We start from the raw sequence: 20399 nt of genomic DNA on the forward strand, positions 1-20399 counted from the left end.
AAGAGGCAGAACTGGGATTCAAACCCAGGTTGTTGGACAGCACAGTGCATGCCCGGACCAGAAGTCTTCTCTAGGAGAAGGGGTCCCCTGAGCCGAGTCTGAAGGTAACTCGGAGGAAGAAGAGGGCTGTCTCTGCCGGAAAGCGTCTGTGCTGAGGCCCGATGCTTGGCCAGGAGAGTGGGAGCCAAAGCCTGATGCCCCCTGGGGCTGAGGGAATTAACCTTTGGATTTTGTGGTTCTCACTTGCCAGGCTCAGAGCTCTTGGTCACTCTTGCCCCCAGGCCCTGCTGCCCCCAGGATTCCTCCCAGCTGTCCCTGCTCTCGTCTCGCTGCCCTGCCCTCTCCTCCTCCGCTGCCCGGTAATCTCCTTACCCTCTTGAGTTGAGTGATCTCTTCTGGGCTCAAGCCCTGCAGGTCTAACCACATTTAGATGTCTCACAATCAGCCTAGAGTCCAAACCCAGGTCCCCAGCTCCGCCTGCCAGCACCTGCTCTGCCTCCAACATCCCCAGCTCATCTCTGCTGCCACCATCCACCCACTTGCTCAAGCTGGAAAGCTGGAAGTTCTCCTGGACACCTCCCTCTCCCTCACCCCCACAGCCCACAGCCATCCTCAGCAATCGTGTTAGCTGTCCTGTGTTTCTCTCCCTGCCCACCGCCCCATGCCAGACCACCATCAGTGCCCACCTGAACCGCAGCGATAGCCTCCTAGACTGGGCTCTGTACGTTTCTGTTCTTGCCCCGCTTTGTTTCATTTTTCACACTGTGGCCAGAGTGATCTTCTAAAGATAAATGTTTGACTGTATCATTTCCCCGTGTAAGACCCTTCTAAGACTTCTTGGAATAAAAGCCAGACTCTGATGTAGTCTGCAGGGCCCTGCGTGATCTGGTCCTTGCCTACCTTTTTCGATCATCTGGTCCCATTCTCCTCTCTCCCAGCAGCAGGACTTTCACACATGTTCCTTCATCCCGGAATGCACTCCTCCTAGTGCCTTGTTAACTCCTACTTATCCTTCAGAGACATATCAGCTCTTGTGGCATTCCCACAGTGAAGCGTAACAACCAGAAACTGAACACCGCCCCCCTCCGTGGGACCTCATACTTCTTCAGGACACTCAGGACACTGGAGTTGCTTCTCCCTTGTTTCTCTGTCTTGCTGGCCTGTGAACTCCGTGGGGTCAGGGGTCCTGTTTTGCCCAGCCCCAGCACCCAGTAGGTACACAGTGAGCTGCTCAGTGGATGAAAGGGCTAGATGAATCATTGCTGCAGTACCCTAACTGGCCTCCCTGCCTTCAGGCCTGCCTTCTCCAGTCCTTTCTTCGCGGGGGCCCCAGAGCGATCTTTCTAAAGCACAGAACTGACCCTGTCACCCCCTGCTACTTAAAATACTTCAATAGCTCCCTATTGCTGACAGGAAAGGCCTCATCTTCTTAGCATAGAATTCAAAGCCCTTTGTGATCTGCACCCCACCGGCCTCTCCAGCTTCGTCTTCCCTGCTCCCCCACCACACTTTGAACTGCTGGCAGTTCCTGTAACACGTCAGGCTGTTTTGTGCCTCTGTGCCTCTGCACTTGCTGTTCCCGCCGCCTGTAATGCCTCCCCACCCCAGCTTTCTCTCCCTGGAGAACGTCCTTCACTCTTCAAAACTGGTTTAGCTGCCACCTTTGCTGGGAAGCCTCTGAGGACCCTCCTGGCGCTTCCTGGACAGAGCTAACCCACCCTCCCTCGGCCACATCTTCTCAGAGTCTACATCTCGACAGACGTCGACTCTTCCTCATCTCTCGGTCAGCTGAGCTCATCCAGGGCAGGCACAGTGATTTTTTTTTTTTTTCCCTCCAGGATTGTCCATCTTTGTGCCTCTTAGCTCCCAGCTTCTCCCCCGTCTTAATTGGGTCTCCGCTTGTATATAGAAACCGACTCAGGTCAGCTTCGGTAATAAAGAAGGGTTTATTACCAGGACACAAGAGATTCCTGAGAACTGAGGGGCAGAAAGATCGTTAGCCTCTGGGAGGCAGAAACTGTAGGCCAGGAGAAATGGAAGCAGCCATTCTCTGCACCTTGCTGGCCGCCTTTAGCTTTCTTTCTCCACGGACTGGTTTTTCCTGCTTTACCAGACCCTGAACTACCTATAGTTCCTGTACTGTGTCCTGCGTTCCCGCCACATTCAGAGAGGGAACCCAGGGTTCGCCAGATCCAAATCCAAACTTGTATGAGAGGATCTGATTGGCTCAGAGTTGGTCAGGTGCCCACCCTGGTCCAATCAACTGCAGCCTGCTGGGAAGGCTCTCAAAGTCAGATTTGCAGACGTTGCTCTTGACCCCCTTATGGAAAGGTGGTGGTGGGGAGAGTCTTTGTTATTTGGGCAAGTACTTTTTAAAAGACATCTGCTAGAATCCTTAGAGCGCCAGGCTGTGCCTGGCCCCCACCCTTCCATCTGGATAGCACCTGGAGAAAACAACCCAGGCATGTGACTTAAAGGGGTGTCTTTTCCTGGGGCAGCAATGCTAGGGCAGGCTTTGAAGAGCCTGTCAGTTGTCATTCAAAGGCCAGAGCAGAGAGATAGATAGATGAGACCCAAAATTTTCTCACTTGTCTTTGGAGGAAGAGGAGGGTGGGAGCAGACAGGATAGTTCTCCTACCAAAATCATATTCATTCTCTAAGATGGAACTCATTTCCTCTCCTCTATGAAGAACCATGCCGTGCCTACCTCCCCGCTCCCCACCGTCAGCCATTTTTTATCTGAATTAATTCTATTCTTTGTACTTCCCTCGTAATAAACATTTTTGAGCCCTTACTTTGTGCCAAACACTATGCACATGCATTATTTCATTGAATCCTCACGCCCTATTAAATAGGTACTATTATTATCCCCACTTTACAGACAAGGAAACAGGTTCGGAGAGGTGACTTTTATGGCTAGGGACACACAGTGTGACTCCAGAGTAAAAGTTCTTACCCTCCACTACTTACTCACTTGCCTGTTGGCCTTTCAGGATTGTGAGGGCCTCGCAGGCAAATACAAGATTACCATTCTCCCTCTCCTGCCCACTGCCCAGCAAGGGGCCAGCCCAGAACAAGGGATCCCAGAGATGAGACAAATGGAGACAGGTAGAGTTGAGGGTCTCCCACTCGTGGACTTAACCCTGTACAGCTATGTGATTCTGGACAAATCTCTTAATCTTTTAGAGCCTCTATTTTCTCATTCGGAAATGGGATGATAATTCCCGGTACGCAGCTCATACTAGATAGTGGCTCTAAGGATAATTGGTAAATGGGAAAGAACTGAGCAATTTCTAAGGATTATTGTTACCAGATTGGACTGTGGTAACAGGGCTCCAGCTAGCCACTGTGCCCAAGCCTAGAGCTTCCCACCGTGGGTAGTAGCACCTTCAGTGAGACCTGAGGTGACTTTCAGTGGCTCGCAGACCTGTCATGACAGAGCATTGGCTCCCATAGTGAGAAAGTTGGTTCCCTTTCCACTCCATCAAGTCCAAATTTGTCCCAGGGAGAAAGTGCCAGTATGTCTTTAACAACTTGCCAACACTGCTGCCCTTCCCTTTTTAACAAAGAGGTCTTGACTGGCAACTCCAGGTAACTAAAATTTAGTAATACAGCTTTGCTTTTACTGTAGGTATTGTACTTTCATCTTCTACTTATTAAAAGCAACAATAGTTGCATTTATAGTAGTAACACAAAATTTCTCCTTATAATAAATGCGTGTAAGTTAAAAGTGTCAATGTCAGCACAATAAATAAGGAGCAGTACAAGAGTATGGCAGAAATCATTGAGAGGGCACACAGTGTTATGCGGATAATGCAAAATTGGGAAGTGTTGTGGGGATGTCAGAGACATGGACTGTTCACCTGGGTAATATTGAAGGTGCCTTCCACCTGCCTGGAAAACGTAGGGGTCTCTTCCTGCTCCGCCAGCCTGCTTCCCTCTCCTCACCACATGCCCCGTCTTGAGATTCTTTCAGAAAATCCTGCCATGATTATTCTGCAGACAGAATTTGTGCCACTCTTCCCTCAGTCCACGAGAGAGGGAGGCTCTTGGAGTTGGGGTGTCTAGACGGCGGTAGGATGCCCCCTCATCTCTGAGGCGGCATGTGGGCACTCCTGGGGAGAGCAGGAGCTGTAGACTCCACAGTTCTCCTGGTCCCCAGGCACAACACAAACCTCAGGGCCTCCCAGAGGGCAGGAGTCCCAGGGAGCACAGAGGCCGTGGGAGCTGCCAGTGAGGGCAAGGCCATCCCTGGAGCCTGGTGCCCCAGAGCTTGGGGCCCCGGGGCCACAAAGCCAGGAGGCTTCGGGGTCTCAAAGGTTCCCTTTCCCCAGTTACCCCCTTCCCATCCCTTTGTGCTGCTGCCTACTTGCCCCCGGGGATTGGGCAGCAACCCTGGGAGTCCTCAGAGGACACAGAATTTATCCACAGGAGTCAACACTGGGGCCAGGCAGGAGGGGTGGAGGTCCCGCCTGACTCTTCCCCAGTCCCCAGTCCCATGTCCACAGCAGGAGGGCAGGCCTGGGCTCCAGGAGGGTGGGGGGCCTGGGTAGTGTGAGACATGTGCTCCTGTATCCACGGTGAATGTCTGAGGGTCTCTGTGAAAGCATATTGTGTGTGTGTGCACGTGTGTGACAGAGAGTAAGTGTGTGTGTGTGTGTGTGTGTGTGTGACAGAGTGTGTGTGTGTGTGATGAATGTAGCTCTCTGGCATGGTGTGTGCATGTGTGTGTGCCTGTGTGACTGTGTGTGTGTGTGTGATGAGTGTCGCTCTCCAGCATACTGTGTGTGTGCGTGTGCGTGTGACTCTGTGTGACTGTGTGTGTGTGTGTGTGAGATGAGTGTCGCTCTCCAGCATACTGTGTGTGTGCACGCGCGTGTGACTCTGTGTGTGTGTGTGTGTGTGTGTGAGATCCATGTAGCTCTCCGTGGTGATGTACTTCTGAACGATATATCTGAAGGACTCTGAGCGCATGTCGTACGTGTGTGCGCACACAGCGTGTGATATGTGCATCTGTGGTAAATGTATTGCGTGGGATAAATCTGAGGTTCTCTGTGAGGGAGTTTTTGTGCAGCATGTGAGTTTGCGTATGTGTGGCAGGGCGTCTGATGTGCGTGTGGGTCTGTAGTGAACTCATCTCCACGTGGTGCGTGTCTGTGAGGCATATTGTGTGTGTGCTGTGTGTCTAGGTGGCTGGCTGCTGGGTGCGGTGTGTGCCTGTTATTCTGTGTGGCCGCTGGCTTTGTACAGCGCGCATCCGAATACGTGGTGTGTCTGAGTGGCCGCGGGAAGCCGTGTGGCGTGCGCGCGGGTCTTTGTGCCCGGGCAGGGGCGGGGGCGCAGAGCAGTGGGCCCGGGAATGCTGAGCGTGCCTGAAGGTGGCGCCTGCCCCAGCCGGGCCGTGCCGTGGGTGTGTTGGGTTCCCGGGGAGGGTCCCCAGAGCTCGGCGGGAGCGGGTGGCGCCTTCCGGCTAGGCGCGGGGCTGGTAACCAGAGCCCCTTCCCCCATGAAATATTGATCAGCCTCGCAGCAGCCCTGGAGAAACAGGGGCCAGGGGGAGGGGAGCGAGCGGACCGGCCGCTGTCCATGGTGCTGCCGGGAGGGGGGAGCGAAATCTTCCCCATCCACCAACATGCTCTGGCTGGGGCCCCTGCCTCGGAGGATGAGCTTGCCTGCTCCTATCCCCTGTGTCTCAGTTCCGCCACCCCATCTAGGAAGGGAGAACAGGGATCAAACGGGCATTTTGGAGGATCTACCATCTTCTGCCCCCTTCCCCCCCGCTGTGGCTAGGCTAAAAGTAGGGCTGTGTTTGGCTGAGACAACCCTAATATACACCTGTGGTCCTGGTGTGATTGTTGGTAGCATCTCTGCTTACTCTCAAAAGTCTTATTTGGATGATAAATTATGTGCATCCCCACAATAAGGCTTTGCTCCAAAGACCTCTTATCCCACCTTCTCTGCTCCGGGGTGGGGGAGGGGTTCTGTAGGTTCTGGGGGTGTGAGCACTAAGTGTGTTTGCAGGTGAGGGGATGGTCCTTCCTGTGCTAGGGCTGATCTGGAATAAGTGCTTGGGAGCCCCAGGCCCCTTGGGATCGTGCTGAAGCCCAGACATTCCCCAGGGAATCCGTCCTCTTCTCCACCAATCCAAATCCTGCTTTCTATTCAAGCTGTGCTTTTTTTTTCAGGCCTAGACTTTCCTTGCGCGTCTACATTCTTGGCTGGGCAAGTCTTCCCTTGGTTTTGATGTGACGGTGTGGTAGGGCCTCCAGGTTGGCCATCTGTATACTCATGGCATTTTCTCTGACTTCTCTGCTGATACTCCCTTCTTCACTGGATTCTATATTCCTCCTATCCCTCGCCCTTTGCTCACTTTGTACTCCCCTCTGGGCATTCTCTTTCCTTTCCATATGCCACTTTTCCCCTCAGGGTACACATCCAAATCCTGCCCGCTTACATTGCTCTCCTGAGCTCCAGTGAATCTGCTTACCTGCCCAATGCCTCTACGTGGGAGTTGCAGTATTATCTCAGACTCATCACATCTAAGATGGGACTCATCTTCCCCTTAAGCCAGTGTTTTCCTCTGGGACCTCAAGCCTTGCTGATGGCACCTCTCAGTCTCTACCCTTCCTATAAATCACTTTGGATTCTGTTTTTTCCTCTCCCCGACTTCGTCCCATCACTAACTCTAGGCAATGCCCCAAGCCTTCTCATGACTCCTGACCACCCTTTTCCTCTTCCCATCTGCACTGTCTGAAGCAGTGCAGTCTTCTTATCTGCTTTTTGACTGTTTTTCCTTCTGTCAGGCTTTCTTCTGATTCTGCACTCAGTGTCAGATTGAGCTCTGTAAAACATTACATCTAAGTCATGTCAGATTTCACTCCTTACAGGATTAAAGTCAAGCTTCTTAGCCCTGCATTCAGAGCCCTTCACTGGCTGTGCCAAGCCTACCTTTTTAGCCTTCTCTTCCGCAATTGTACTTACCTCCTGTTCTATCTGCACTGCCCTATTCACCATCCTGTGAACATAACACTTCCTCTCTGGTCCTTCCCAGGTAGTTTCCATTTCTCTCCTGCCACTTCTATCTCTCCTTATCCTGCCGATCTTTTGAGGTATTCTGCAATGCACTTCCCAATGTGCCTTTTCTAGTCTCCTCATCCTGAAGCATTCACTCTTTTTTTTTTAATGTTTACTTTTGAGAGAGAGAAAGCATGAGTGGGGGAGGAGCAGAGAGAGAGGGAGACACAGAATCCAAAGCAGGCTTCAGGCTCTGAGCTGCCTGCCCAACGCAGGGCTTGAACCCATGGACCACAAGATCATGACCTGAGCCGAAGTCGGACGCTTAACTGACTGAGCCACCCAGGCACCCCCTGAAGCATTCACTCTTGAAGAACAACCAGAGTATTTAATTTTTAACTTTCAGTGCCTTGGGTCGCCCAGAGACCAGCAACATGGGTATCACCTGAGACCTTGTTAGAAATGCAAAATCTCAGGTTCCACTTGGGACCCATGGGATTGAAATCTGCATTTCAACAAGATCCCCAAGTGATTTGTGTGAATATTTAAGTTTGAGGGTAGGATCTTTTGTTTGGGAATGGCCTTCAGCCAGGGCTGGTGGTGTTCTTAAGTGCCAAGTCTAACAGCCCCCATCAGGTGACAGGTGGCACATCTGGCCAGATCCCACGAGCTATGAGAAGGGGTGGATGGTTGAGATGGCTGTGAAGCATGCATACTTTGCCTGGCCCCTCCTACCTGGAATCTATGCCCCAAAAGGCCCCAGAGCTCAAGCTCTGTAAATCTGACTCGAGAAAGTACTCTAGCGACACAAGGAGGAATCAATTAATCGATGAAAAAGTAGTTATCAAGCATATAGCAGAACTTCTTCCTCTTCACAAAACACATACTGGTGGAAATGACTGTTATTTTAATGTATATTTTGAAAAGAAAAATATGTATTTTAGTTTTTCTTTATGATCGCATCAATACAGTTTCTAAAGTGGGAACTTAAAAAAACACGGTATGTCACATGAAGAAAATAAAAATAACTCACAATTCTACTATCCAGATATAAATATTGTCAATTTAATATTTGTTTGAGATTGTCATTCATTCCTTCAACACATTTAAAAAAAAATTTTTTTTTTTACATTATTTATCTTTTGAGAGACATAGAGAGACAGAGCACAAGTTGGGGAGGGGCAGAGAGAGAAGGAGACACAGAATCCGAAGCAGACTCCAGGCTCCGAGCTGTCAGCACAGACCCCGACGCGGGGCTCAAACTCACAAACCGTGAGATCATGACCTGAGCCAAAGTCGGACGCCCGACCAACTGAGCCACCCAGGCGCCCTCAACACATTTTTACGGAGCCAGGCCTATGCCAGGCACTGGAGGTTCAGGGTGAAGAAGACATGGTTTCTGTTTTAGGTGGAGTGTGGGAGACAGGCATTAAACAAATTAAGAATAGCAGTATATGAGTTTCCTAGGGCAGCTATAACAAACTGGGTGGCCTAAAACAATAGAAACTTATTCTCTAACAGTCCTGGAGGCAGGTGGCAGGATTGGTTCCGCTGAGGGAGATGCTGTTCCGTGGCTCTCTCCTAGCTTCTGGTGACCGCTGGCAATCCTTGGTGTTCTTCAGTTTGTTGCTGTATCAGTCCAAACTCTGCCCACATCATCATGTGGCATTCTCCCTGTGTGTCTCTGCCTTCATGTGGTTGCATTCTAACATTTATTTATTTTTGAGAGCCAGAGACAGGGCAGGAGTAGGGGAGGGGCAGAGAGAAAGGGAGACACAGAATCCAAAGAAGGCTCCAGGCTCTGAGCTGTCAGCACAGAGCCTGACATGGGGCTCGAACTCATGAACCGGGAGATTGTGACCTAAGCCGAAGTCGGACGCTTAACCAACTGAGCCACCCAGGCGCCCTTCATGTGGTTGCATTCTTATGAGGACACCAGTCATATTGGATTAGAGACCCACCCTACTCCAGCATGACCTCAGTGTAACTAATGACATCTGCAATGACCCTATTCCAAAACAAGGTCAGATTCTGAGGTACTGGGGTTACTACCTCGACATATCTTTCCCGGGGGGAGAATTCAACCCATAACGGGCAGGGACAGTACAGAGTCTGGGAGAGCATGACAGGGGGAGTCATTTTGGGAAGACTCTCCTAGGAAATGACCTTCCAACTGGGACTGAGCAATGAATAGGGATTAGCCAGGCAAAGGCAGCACACAGAGAAACAGAGGGCATCAGAACATGAGGGTGGGGGTCAGCTGGAGAAGAACATTCCAGGCAGACAGGAGACACAGGGCACTTTTGAGGAATGGAAAAAAGGCAAGTGCAGCTGGAATACAGAAGCAGAGCAAGAGCACGGGACGATCTGGCTCACTTGGCTTGTGGGCCTTGGTGTGAGGGGTTTTTACCTTCTCCTGAAAGAATTAGGGAGCTATGGCAAGCTGTCTTGCAGGAGTGATTCATTCTGCCTTGTGAGTGATCTCACAAAACTGAGCTGTCTGAAGGCTGTGTGCTTCCTCTATATTCCCCAGTTCTGAGGGAAGACACATGGCCATGTCCTCAGGAGCCCCCTGGCTGAGGAAAGACACACGGTAGCTCTGTCTGAGGAATGGAGGCATGGCCGTGTCTTCAGCAGCCCCTGGTTCAAAGGGGGAGGACAAGCCCTGCCCTCAGGAACCTTGATCTGAGCAGGACACAGGGTGCAACCAGCTCTGGGTCTATCTTGCCCTTCAGTGTCCTGAGCTCTTGGAGTTGTGGACAGAGCTTTGGGTTCGGCTGCCCCACCCTCTGCCCTGCCATGAAGACTGTGTCTAAGAATGTGTCCAGGGTAGGCACATGACCCACGTAGGTCCCTGGAGCCAGAGGTGCCAAAGCTGAGGGAGGCCAGGGGCTAGGTTTTGCAGGGGCTATATCCTGAGCACCTTGCTGCCCTCAAAGAATGTCTGGCTATTTCCTTTCTATGCAGGAACTAGCCTGGTGCTCAACCCATCCCTCACCACACCCTCAGAGACTCTTTACTGTGTGTGACAGGAGAGGGCCCCCCTGCCCAAAGCTGCCTTTCCTCCCTTGCCTGGGCTGGGTGGGCCAGGCTGGGTGGAGGAGAAGTGGGTCAGCTTGGTAGCCATGGTGACAGCAGCTGCTCCCTGCCAGCCTTCTCATCTCCTCACCACAAACCTCACCGATGAGCTCTTTTGTCCGGCCTGCAGGGATGGGGGCCAGGAGGGTGGTACTCAGGGCCGGAGCTGGTATGAGTGTGTACGTATTCAAGCTCGCACAAGCACCTGCTCAGAGCTGGTGTGCGTGCCTCAGCCAAGAGAACCCAGGATCCAGGTATGACCCTTCCTACTTCCCTGCCCACTAAAGGGATGGGGCTCCTCCCACCTCCCTGGGCTGGGCAGAGGCCAAGGAGGGGTGTGTGTGTTTGAGTGTGCGTGGGTGTGTACACATATGTGAGTCTGCAAACGCCTGTGACTGTCAATGTGGCTGCTTCTGTGCACCTTTGTCTTGGGGGTGCATGTGCCTGTCTGTGTACGTAGGGGATTATGTCTTTTAAGTGTATATCATCCGTCTGGGTCGGTATGGTGTGTGACCACACATCTGAAACTCAGTGCCCTGTGTCTCCCCCTGTGTGTGTATAGTGTTGTGCATGTGAGTCTGGCTTGGGGGAGACAAAGGTCACATAATCAGGAGGAGACCTGGCATGGTGCTCCCCATGCAAGCTGGGTGTGCTCCCTCAGCCCAGCCTGCCTCCCCCACCATATGCCAGCCTTGTCACCCGCCCATCTTTTCCTGGGGGTGGGGTAAAGCAGGGCTAGAAAAAAAAGAGAACCCTTCTCCCCTTCTGTGGATGCAGACACTGGCCCCTGACATGGACACAGATTGGTACGGGAGATGTAGCGGGAAGCCCTGGTGGTGGACTGGGATTGGGTCGGGGCCCTCAAAAGTCAGACCCAGCACCCAGTGAGGGCCCAGGAGCTGAGAGGCTGGCAAAGAAAAGCACAGTTTCACGTGCCAGCTCCCACCTCAACTGAGAGGCACAGGGACCCACATCCCACGCTGTCCTGCACTCTGGGGGGAAGCAGGTGAGAGGTGATCCTCTCGGTCTCTGAGCCTTCTCATGAAGTGGTTGCACCCGGTGCGCAGTCCGGCCCAATGAGCACTGACACCCACACAGTCCTTCCCTGTTAACAAAGGCACCATTATGAGTAGTAACAGTGTAGTTGGCCAACCGAGCATTTAGCACGTTACCGATCCTTATTTTGTAGCATCTCATCTAATAATCCTAAGGCAGGCATTATTATCCCCACTCTAGTGGTGAGGAGCAGTAGGCTGGGGGGGGGGGGGGTCGGTTGTTAAGGAAATTGCCCGGCGTCATACGGCTTGCAAGTGACAGATCTAGGTTTTGAACCAAGTAGGTCTGCCTCCAAAGCCTGTGTTTTTAATCAGCGTTTTCCTGCTCCTCGTTATCCCATCCGACACCAAGTCCAGCCTGGAAAGAGGGGCTGCGTCCAGGTGGCAAGTAGACATTCCCCCCCCCACCCCCCCGCACAGAAGAGGAGACGGAAGTCTGAACGACTTGTTCGGGGTCACATGGCTGGGGGTGGAGCCAGAAGTGCTCCACCCCCCATCCCGGGGTATCTCACAGTATCTGGGGAGGGACATCCCTTCAGTGGGAGGAAGGACTGAGGAAGAAAGAGTAAGATGTAGAGCTCCTTAGCCGTTGGACCTCCATTTGTCCCTCGTGTGTTAAAAGTCGTAAAATTATGGGTGGGGCTTCAGCAGCAGTTTGACATTAACGTGCCTACAGGCAGATTCGGGGACCCAGGAGTTGAGATGCTTTCTACAAAGTAGGAAACAATCAGAGAGTTTAAATGATTTGCTCAACATCCCACAGCCATCTCAGAAGTCTGTCTCTTAACTCTGCAAGCTCCTGGAAGCCCTTAAGGATAGATGTTTTCACTAGCCCTTCCTCTAAACTCCCCTCTTTCCTTCCAGACTCTTATCACATCACCTCCTCCTAGAAGCTACCCTGATTGCCTTCACCTCCTTTCTTGAAAACTGCTGTCTGGGCAGAAGTTAACAGAAGCCTCGTGTAAATGCCCTAGGGGTGTGCTGTTGGTAGGGGCACAGCCCCCTGTGATGTGGAACACCACGCTCAGATTCATCAGTTGGGTGAGTTTGGGTTTTCTTCAAAGTGGGGAGGAAGCACCTGCCAGGTGATGTGGGACCTGGGAGTTAGGAGAATTGGGTTGGAGCTCTAGTTTTGTCACCAACTTCCTGTGGGACCCTGGGTGTGTCTCTTTCCCTGGCCTTGATTTCCCACTCTGCAAAATGAAAGACTCAGGCTGGAATGGGGTTGGCAAATCTGTTTTAAATCATTTTTAAATCACGGGCCACTTTTCACCAATTGGTGCTGGAGCTGTGTTGAGAGGGATTCTGAGGTTAAATCTGTCCTTGGTGGGAAAGAGATGGATTAGTGATGTCTGCTGTGGGTGGGAGAAGGAGAGAGGTGGTAAGAGCCTCAGTTATTTGCCATCCCTTCCAACCTACCAGTCCATCACCCTGTGACAGATTCCTTGGTCTCTCCTGTTGAAAGAGTGGGTAGCTAGGTTTATGTTGGGCTTTTGGATGGCCCTGTTTGACTCTCAAAACAGGCTTATGATCTGGTTAGACACATGAGGGACCTGGGTAGCCTGGCAGAGCTCTGAAACCCTGTCAGGATTCAAGAGATGGTCTGGGGAGCGCTTAGGGTACTGTGACTCCAGGGTAGAGGCCAAACATCCATAACTGGAAAGAAAACACTAGCCTCCTTGCTTGGGAAGCTTTGAAGGTATCTGCGGGCATGGAGCTTTGGCAGGAGTGGGGACAGTAGGACTTGTCCCTGGAGGGGACACCCGAGCCATAGTAGTAGATGCTGCTGTGGCAGTAGATGGGGGTCAGCGGAGAGAACTCCAGAGTGAGGTGTCTGTGACCCGGCGAGGAAGGGCCCCCTTCCTTGAGGTGCCATGAACTGGGCTGGGAAAGGGACAGTCCTGCTCAGAGGCAGAGAATTGTTGAAGTGACTTTTGTAGAAAGGATATAGGTCATTTAGCAATCTCTTGGAACCACCAATATGTGAGATGCTGTGCTCTGTGGCTTGCTGGCCCCTCACACTCTGCCCCCATCCCTGCCTGCTGCCCCTTCCCCGTCCCTGTGGTCTCATGGCTCAGAGGGCGCTATGAGTAGGACTTACATGGGGGCCAGGTGGCTGGCTCTGTCTCTCTGTCTACCCCCCCCTTTTTTAAGCCTTTTTTTTTTTTTTTTGAGAGACAGAGACAGAGCATGAGTGGGGGAGGAGCAGAGAGAGAGGGAGACACAGAACCCAAAGCAGGCTCCAGGCTCTGAGCTGTCAGCACAGAGCCCGACGTGGGGCTCGAACTCACGAACTGTGAGATCATGACCTGAGCCAAAGTCAGACGCTTAGCTGACTGAGCCGCCCAGGTGCCCCATACCCCTCTTTTTTTTTTAAGTTTATTTATTTATTTTGGGGGTGGGGGAGAGAGAACGAGTGGGGGAGGGACAGAGAAAGAAGGAGAGAGAGAGAGAGAGAGAGAGAGAGAGAGAGAGAGAGAGAGAGAATCCCAAGCAGGCTCTACACTGACAGCACAGAATCTGATGTGGGGCTTGGACTCACGAACCATGGGATCATGACCTGAACCGAAGTCAGACACTTCACCGACTGAACCACCCCGGTGCCCCTCTGTCTTATCCCTCTTGAACTAGACTGACTGTCAGAGAAGCAGCCAGAGCCCCCATTCTGCCAATGCAGAATGTGTTCTTAGGCTCTGCTCTCCAGTTACAAGAACTTGTAGAGATCACCTAATCCAACCCCTTCGTTTTACACACAGATGAGGAAACCAAGGCCTAGAGAAAGTGACACAAAGAATCCATAGGCATTCTAATCCCACTTTCTGATTCTTCATTCTCCCAGGCTGCCCTGCCCAGCACTCCTGCACCAGAGGTCAGGCCCTAAGACCTTGGGTCCACTGCTTTGGGTCTGGTTCCTCCTGTCCCCTTGAGGGTGGCCTATCTGGCTGGGCCCTCTGAAGCATTCACCAGCTCTCTAGGCCCCTCTGGGTGATCCCTGGGTAGTTAAAGATGAGAAAGTGGCTCCAGATGGTGCAGAGTCCTGGATGTCAAACCATCTGCTTGTCAATGTCATTCATTATTCATGAGGAAACATGAGCCCCTGGGTTGGCAGGGTCAGGAATTTTGTCCCATACTTTCTTCCCTTCTCAACCCCTGGGAGTGATAATCTTGAGCTGCCTGTAGGCTGCGCTAGGGAAGCGCTTCCTTCTCCAGCTGTGTCTGGGTGGGGTTTCTACTGCCCCCAGATGCTTGTGCCTGCTGTGGAAACCTGGCCCAGAGAGGTTTTTCTCATCAGGGATAATTTTCTTGCAGAGTTTTCAAAAAGCCGGAGACCCAGGGCAAAGCCTGAGTGAGAGGGATGGGCCTACACCTTTGGGTGAGGTCTGGGTTGATGGGGCAGGAACTGCTGAGTGTGTTCACATCTTTGTGGGAAGAGGAGACCTGGGTTCGAGTCCAGGTGTTGCCATTTCGTAGCCAAGTAGGATGGGCAAGGCCTTGACTTTTCTGATCTGTGACGTGGAGATTACCATACACCTAACACAAATAATTTAAACATTTTTAAAGTTTATTTTATTATTTATTTTGAGAAAGAGAGAGAGAGAGAGAAAACGAGTGGGGTATGGGCAGAGAGAGGAGAGAGAGACTCCCAAACAGGCTCCGCACTGCCAGCATAGAGCCCGACTCAGGGCTCAAACTCATAAACCATTAGATCATGACCTGAGCTGAAACCAAGAGTCAGACGCTTATGACTGAGCCACCCAGGTGCCCCTAACAACAATACTTTAAAGAGTAAGTTAGGCTTACGCTGGAAGCCCTCTCCCACCATTCACCAGAAGACCATGCAGGTACCCAAAAAAAAACCACACAAATTGGCACTAGAATTGGAAACTGAAGAGAAGAGATCATCATAGGCCCAAGTCCAGGGGGACTTTCCATTAGCTGCAAGGTTAACGGGGGATGGATGGAGAAATACAATCCGGGACTCTGTGTACATCACAGAGTGAGCGAAAACAGTCCAGACAACCACAAAGAAGGGAGAACACAGCTTTGACTCATCCCACTGTCAGCCCTAATCTGCCTGGTTGGCAGGAGCCATGCTGACCAGGAGGCCAAGTGGCCACCGTTTACAGCTACCTGGGGGCTGAAATCCTCTAGAGTGGCATCCTCCCTCCTCCCTCCTTCTCCCCTGACCTGACACTTCAACTATGTCCTTTTGAAAAGGCAGATTCCCTCAGGGTGACAGGGCTGAGAGCAGAGGGTCGAGCAAAGTGACCGGAGATGGGCTGCCCTGGGAAGAGCTCTGTAGGCTGAGACAGAGCTGGGAAGGGCTGTGTGCAGAGCCTGCCGGAGCAGCCGTTTTTCCCATACTCTGAGCAGAGGGCACCTGCTGCAGCATTGGACCTTCAGCCAAGTTGTAGAGGCCGATAGCTGGAGATCCCATCTCTGTGCAACATTGAGCCACCCAGCTCCCCCAGAGTGGCTTCCAATGCCCTCTGTCTTCCCTAGCACTCATCAGAACAATCCGATTTAATATTTAATTACATAATCAGTCACTCGCTGTCTGTCTCTCTTGGACTGGAGGCTCTGAGCGGGCAGGACCAAGTCGGCCTGGCTCGCCACTGCTGTATCCTCGGCACTCTGCACAGGCCTTGAAATTTGGGGGGGGCTTCGATATTTTTTGAACCCAGCTTTGGAAAGGAATTCGGCAATATTTTACAAGAATCAGAGAAATGTTTATGTCCTTGGTATCAGGTAGGATGCTTTGGGATGTAACTGAGACCACTGATTCAAATTGGCTTAAGCAGTGGAAAACACATTATCTCACATAACCAGAAGGCCAGAGAAAAGCAGGCTCCAGGGTGGCCGAGGTCCTTTCTGTCTGTGCTGTGCTGCACTCGACAACACTGGATTCCTCTTGGGACTGGGCCCTCTCTAGGGGGAAGAGTCTTGAGGGAAGAAGTGGGGAGAGAGACCCCACTTCGCTGGTAAGCATGGAATCCAAATCTTCCCCTTAAGTCAGATGGGGCCAACTTAGTCATATGCCTGCCCTTGTACCAGTACGAGTTACCAAGATGAGGGCCGCTCACTGATTGGCTTGAACTAATCAGGATCTGCCTCTGAAATGGGATGGGGTGGTGGCTGCACAAAACCAGCACTCTGTCAAGAAGCAGGAAGGGAGTGTGGCTGTTGGGGAGGCTCCTAGCAGTATCCACACTCAGCCTAGTGACTCTGTTTCTGGGACTCAATCCTAAGGAAATAAGTAGATCAAAGCAGTGTTGAGTGATGTTGTTTAAAAGACAGGAGAGGGGCGCCTGGGTGGCTCAGTCGGTTAAGCCTCCGACTCTTGGATTTTGGCTCAGGTCATGATCTCATGGTTTGTGAGATGGAGCCCTGTGTTGGGCTCTGTGTTGACCACATAGAGCCTGCTTGGGATTCTCTCTCTCTCTCTCTCTCTCTCTCTCTGCCCTCCCTCTCCTCTCTCTCTCAAAATAAATAAATAAACATTAAAAGAAAAAAAAAAAAAAAAGAAGACAGGAGACAGAGGAGGAAGTCAGACCCGATCTAAGAGGTCACGATATTGAAATACTTAAGTCAATTATGCTACCTCTATACAATGAAATATTATGGTGGTGTTAAAACATGTATACCAAGCGTTCACGACAGTGGGAAATGCTTGTGATATGATGTTAAATGAAAAATACCAGGATGCAGAATTGTATTTGCACTATGAGTTCAATTATTTTTAAAAATGCATAGAAAAGAGACTGGGAGGAAATCAGATCAAAACGCCTCCAGGGGCCGCCACTCCGTGGTGGGCTTCAGGGCGACCTGTGCCTGCTTCTTTCTACTTTTCTGTGCTATCCCTTCCAGCAGGAGGGCCCCTTCCGGAGCCGCCACCCCCACCCCGACCCCACAGGCTGGGGCCAGTCTTGCTGTCTCTGTTCTTATTATTGGCCATGACAATAATCACACTTACTATTTACTCCGTGCCTGGCACTGTTTTGGCGCCTTCACATGCTCTAATTTAATCCTTACGACAGTCTTGTGAGGTGAGTGCTTTTATTTCTCGTTTTGCTGAGGTGTTCACTGAAGCCGCGAGGTACTTGGTCACAAGATCACACAGGCAGTGTGTAGAGGCCTTTGGAATTCAAGAGTGGGCCGTATGACTCCACAGCCTCTGCCTTGACCTGGCCAAACCAGGTCACTTGCCAGGATAGCCATGTGCTAATAGGAACAGTTCCATTATTGAGCCAGACCCTGTGCACACGCTTTACGTTTATTGATTCGTTTAATCCTCACAGCCTCAGAGAGGCCAAGTGACTTGCCCAAGGTCACACAGCTAGGAAGTGGCGGGCTGCCGTAGAGTGGCCCCAGGGCCTGATGTGGCACCCCTTTGTTTCCTGCCCTCCCCCCACAGGATTGCCTGAGGCCTTGCCGCCCCTCGGACCATGTTTAACGGGGAGCCTGGTCCGGCCTCGGCCGCGGCCTCCAGGAATGTGGTTCGGAGCTCCAGCATCAGCGGTGAAATCTGTGGCTCCCAGCAGGCTGGGGGTGGGACCGGGACCACCACGGCCAAGAAGCGGCGCAGCAGCCTTGGGGCCAAGATGGTGGCCATCGTGGGCCTGACTCAGTGGAGCAAGAGCACACTCCAGCTCCCCCAGTCTGGTGAGGGGACGTGGGACACGGAGGGGGTGGGGTGGGGTACCTTGCAATGACAGGGCACCCAGGGGGTGTCCTCATGCCTACAAATACTTATATAGCACTTACCGTATACCAGCTGCTACTCTGGGGCCAGTGCGTGTCCTGACTCATTGGATCCCCATAAACTCCATGAGGCAGATCCTGAAGCAAGAGAAGGGAAGTAAGATGCCCCCAACTACATAGCAAGCGGGTTACTGGAGCCTGAATTCAAAGCAGCTGGGCTGCGGGGTTCATGCTCCTGAACTTTACGCTGTGCTGCCTCCGTGCGCACCCTTACGCATTCAACAGCCACCGTTTTCCTGGCACTGTGCTAAGTGGCACGGCTTCACAGACACGCATCCACAGGATACGGTCTCACCTGCATTCTCTGAATTTCCCAAGTACAAATAGCCGCAGGAGTGCAGCTACACATCACCAAGTCACAAGGGAGACACACACACCTTGTATCGTCATACGGTGTGTGCTGACTTGCTCAGGTGACTCACCCCTACTGCCAGGAAATCATACTGCAGTCATTCACACTTGTACATGGTCACAATAAAGCCAGTCATGCAAATCACACAAGCACGCTCCTCTGAGTAGTAATGTACAGACCCAGATCACTGAAGCACAGTCGCGTACGCACACACACAACAGCCCATGGTCACAGAAACACGTCGCACATGTATACGTATACGCACGTACCTCCCAAAGCCACGTTCACACACGCCTTAACAGCTACATCCTGAAAAATGTATTTTCTCAGCCACCTAGTTTTGGAGTCCTAGTGATGCTCGGACTGGGGGGTGACCCACTTTGTCACACACAGTCACCCTGGACCCCACATCACAGAGGAGGAGCCAACCCTCCCCTCCCAAGACCTCCTCACTTTGTGGCATCAGCCCAGACACCAGCTGGTTTTGTTTTAAAATCTCTTCCTGCTTATTTTGTTCAGAGTAACAACTTCCCCAGGAAACCTTCAAATAGGCAGCTGGATGGGGGTGGTGAGGGGGCGGGGGCGCCGGAGGATCCAGAGAGAATGCTCATCAAGACTCCCAGTTGAGGGTGGGAGACTTTTCCAGGCCTTAAAATAGATTTTTACAAAGCCCTTCACAGGAGCACGTGGGATGGTCTTTTCCAGCAATCAAGCTACAGTGTGTTTTTTAGCTCAGAGAAATGTTAGATGGGGAGGGGGCTTCAGGTTATCAGTGGCCCAGGAGGCATGGCCTCTGTGTTTGCAGTGTGGGCCTGGTGCTAGGGAATCAGGGGGATGGGGATCCAGGAGTTCGGCTGGCACAGAACCAAGGGGTGGGATTAAGGTTGGGGGATTAAGATTAGGAGGTTGAGGAGGTATTGGGCTCCAGGAGTCTGGCTTTAGGAATCTGGCTGATTCAGCTTCAGACCCAAAGGCTTCTTCATGCCCGAAGTGATTTGAACAGATGGTTTTCCAAGGTCAGGGCTGGGGCCTGAGTCACTGGGAGACCTTCTGGTGATCTGCCTGGGGCTGTCCACCTACCCAGACTCCACAGTCAACAGGCAGGGACTGGAGTAAACACCAAGAAGATCTCAAGCCTCGAGGGGAGATGAATGACGGTGAGGCTTCTGGATCACTTGTCTCCATGGTATGCATGGGTACAGCTGAAGGCCTGGGGCCTGAGCCAGGAGAATTGCCCAGATGCCCTTTTAACCAAAATTCTCTGTGAATCATCCAATCTCCGAATGGGAGAGCAGGGAGGGCCCCTTGGGATCATCTAGTCCCCTACACTCATTTTATCGATGAGGCATCTGAGCCTGGAGAGGAGAAGGCACTTTCCTGAAGAACAACTTCAAGTTGGCCTTCAGAGCCACACCCTGTCATTTACTAGTTGGGTGACTCAGGCAAGTTACTTCGCTTCTCCGAGCTTGCTTCCTTGATTGTGGAATAAGGACAATGATACCTGTCTTGCAGACTTTCCAGGGAATTACATGAGACAGGATATGCAAAGCCACTCAGCCTCATGCCAGCACATAATAGATACCTGGTAAATTGTTGGTATTATTATTTCCCATGGCCACACAGTAGGACCCAACAAGAAGTGAGTTCTCTAGCCCCCACAACTCTGCCTCTCACCAGTAGCATACTCCTCTCCCATCTGTAATTCTTTCTTTCCATTTTTTTTCTCCCCAGTCTTGAGGTTGCCAGTGTCCCAACTTGGAGCCCCCTTCTGGGTAGGAGAGTCTGGCCCCAGGGGGATGTATGGGCTACCTCGCACTGGCTCTGGAAACTCGGTTCTGGGAAAAGATCCTAGCAGGGTGCCCCTGCTGCCCCCAGATGGGATGGCTCAGTTCCCTGAAGGGCTGGGCTGTGTGAAGTGGGGAGAACTCCTCTCTTGGACCCCAGCTTCTGAGCTCTAGGTCTGCCCTTCCCAGCAGCTTCCTTCCTCCTGATCTGTCCATACTCTGCATTGGCTCCAGCCCCACCCATCTCCTCCTCTGTCCTAGTTCAGGACCCATGATATCTAGCCTGGACTATTGCCCCAGCCTCCTCTCTAATTCTCCTGCCTCCGGCCTGCCCCTTCCAGTTTTTTCCTCACA

General features: G+C 51.9%; 1 protein-coding gene across 5 annotated transcripts in view; it reads left to right on the plus strand.

Annotated features, from left to right (window-relative positions):
- Positions 1-20399, plus strand: part of RIMS3 (regulating synaptic membrane exocytosis 3) — a 47972-nt gene that overhangs the window by 13481 nt on the left and 14092 nt on the right. For all 5 annotated transcript variants that reach the window (XM_019429133.2, XM_053896842.1, XM_019429134.2 and 2 more), the window contains 2 exons: positions 12012-12188; positions 17563-17810. In XM_019429133.2, the coding sequence (XP_019284678.1) occupies positions 17594-17810 (217 nt within the window). In that variant the 5' untranslated portion in view covers positions 12012-12188; positions 17563-17593. The remainder of the gene's footprint in view (positions 1-12011; positions 12189-17562; positions 17811-20399) is intronic.

Source organism: Panthera pardus, unplaced genomic scaffold (genome assembly GCF_024362965.1).
Source record: "Panthera pardus isolate Hobbes unplaced genomic scaffold, ASM2436296v1 HiC_scaffold_11, whole genome shotgun sequence".
Classification (NCBI taxonomy): Eukaryota; Metazoa; Chordata; class Mammalia; order Carnivora; family Felidae; genus Panthera; species Panthera pardus.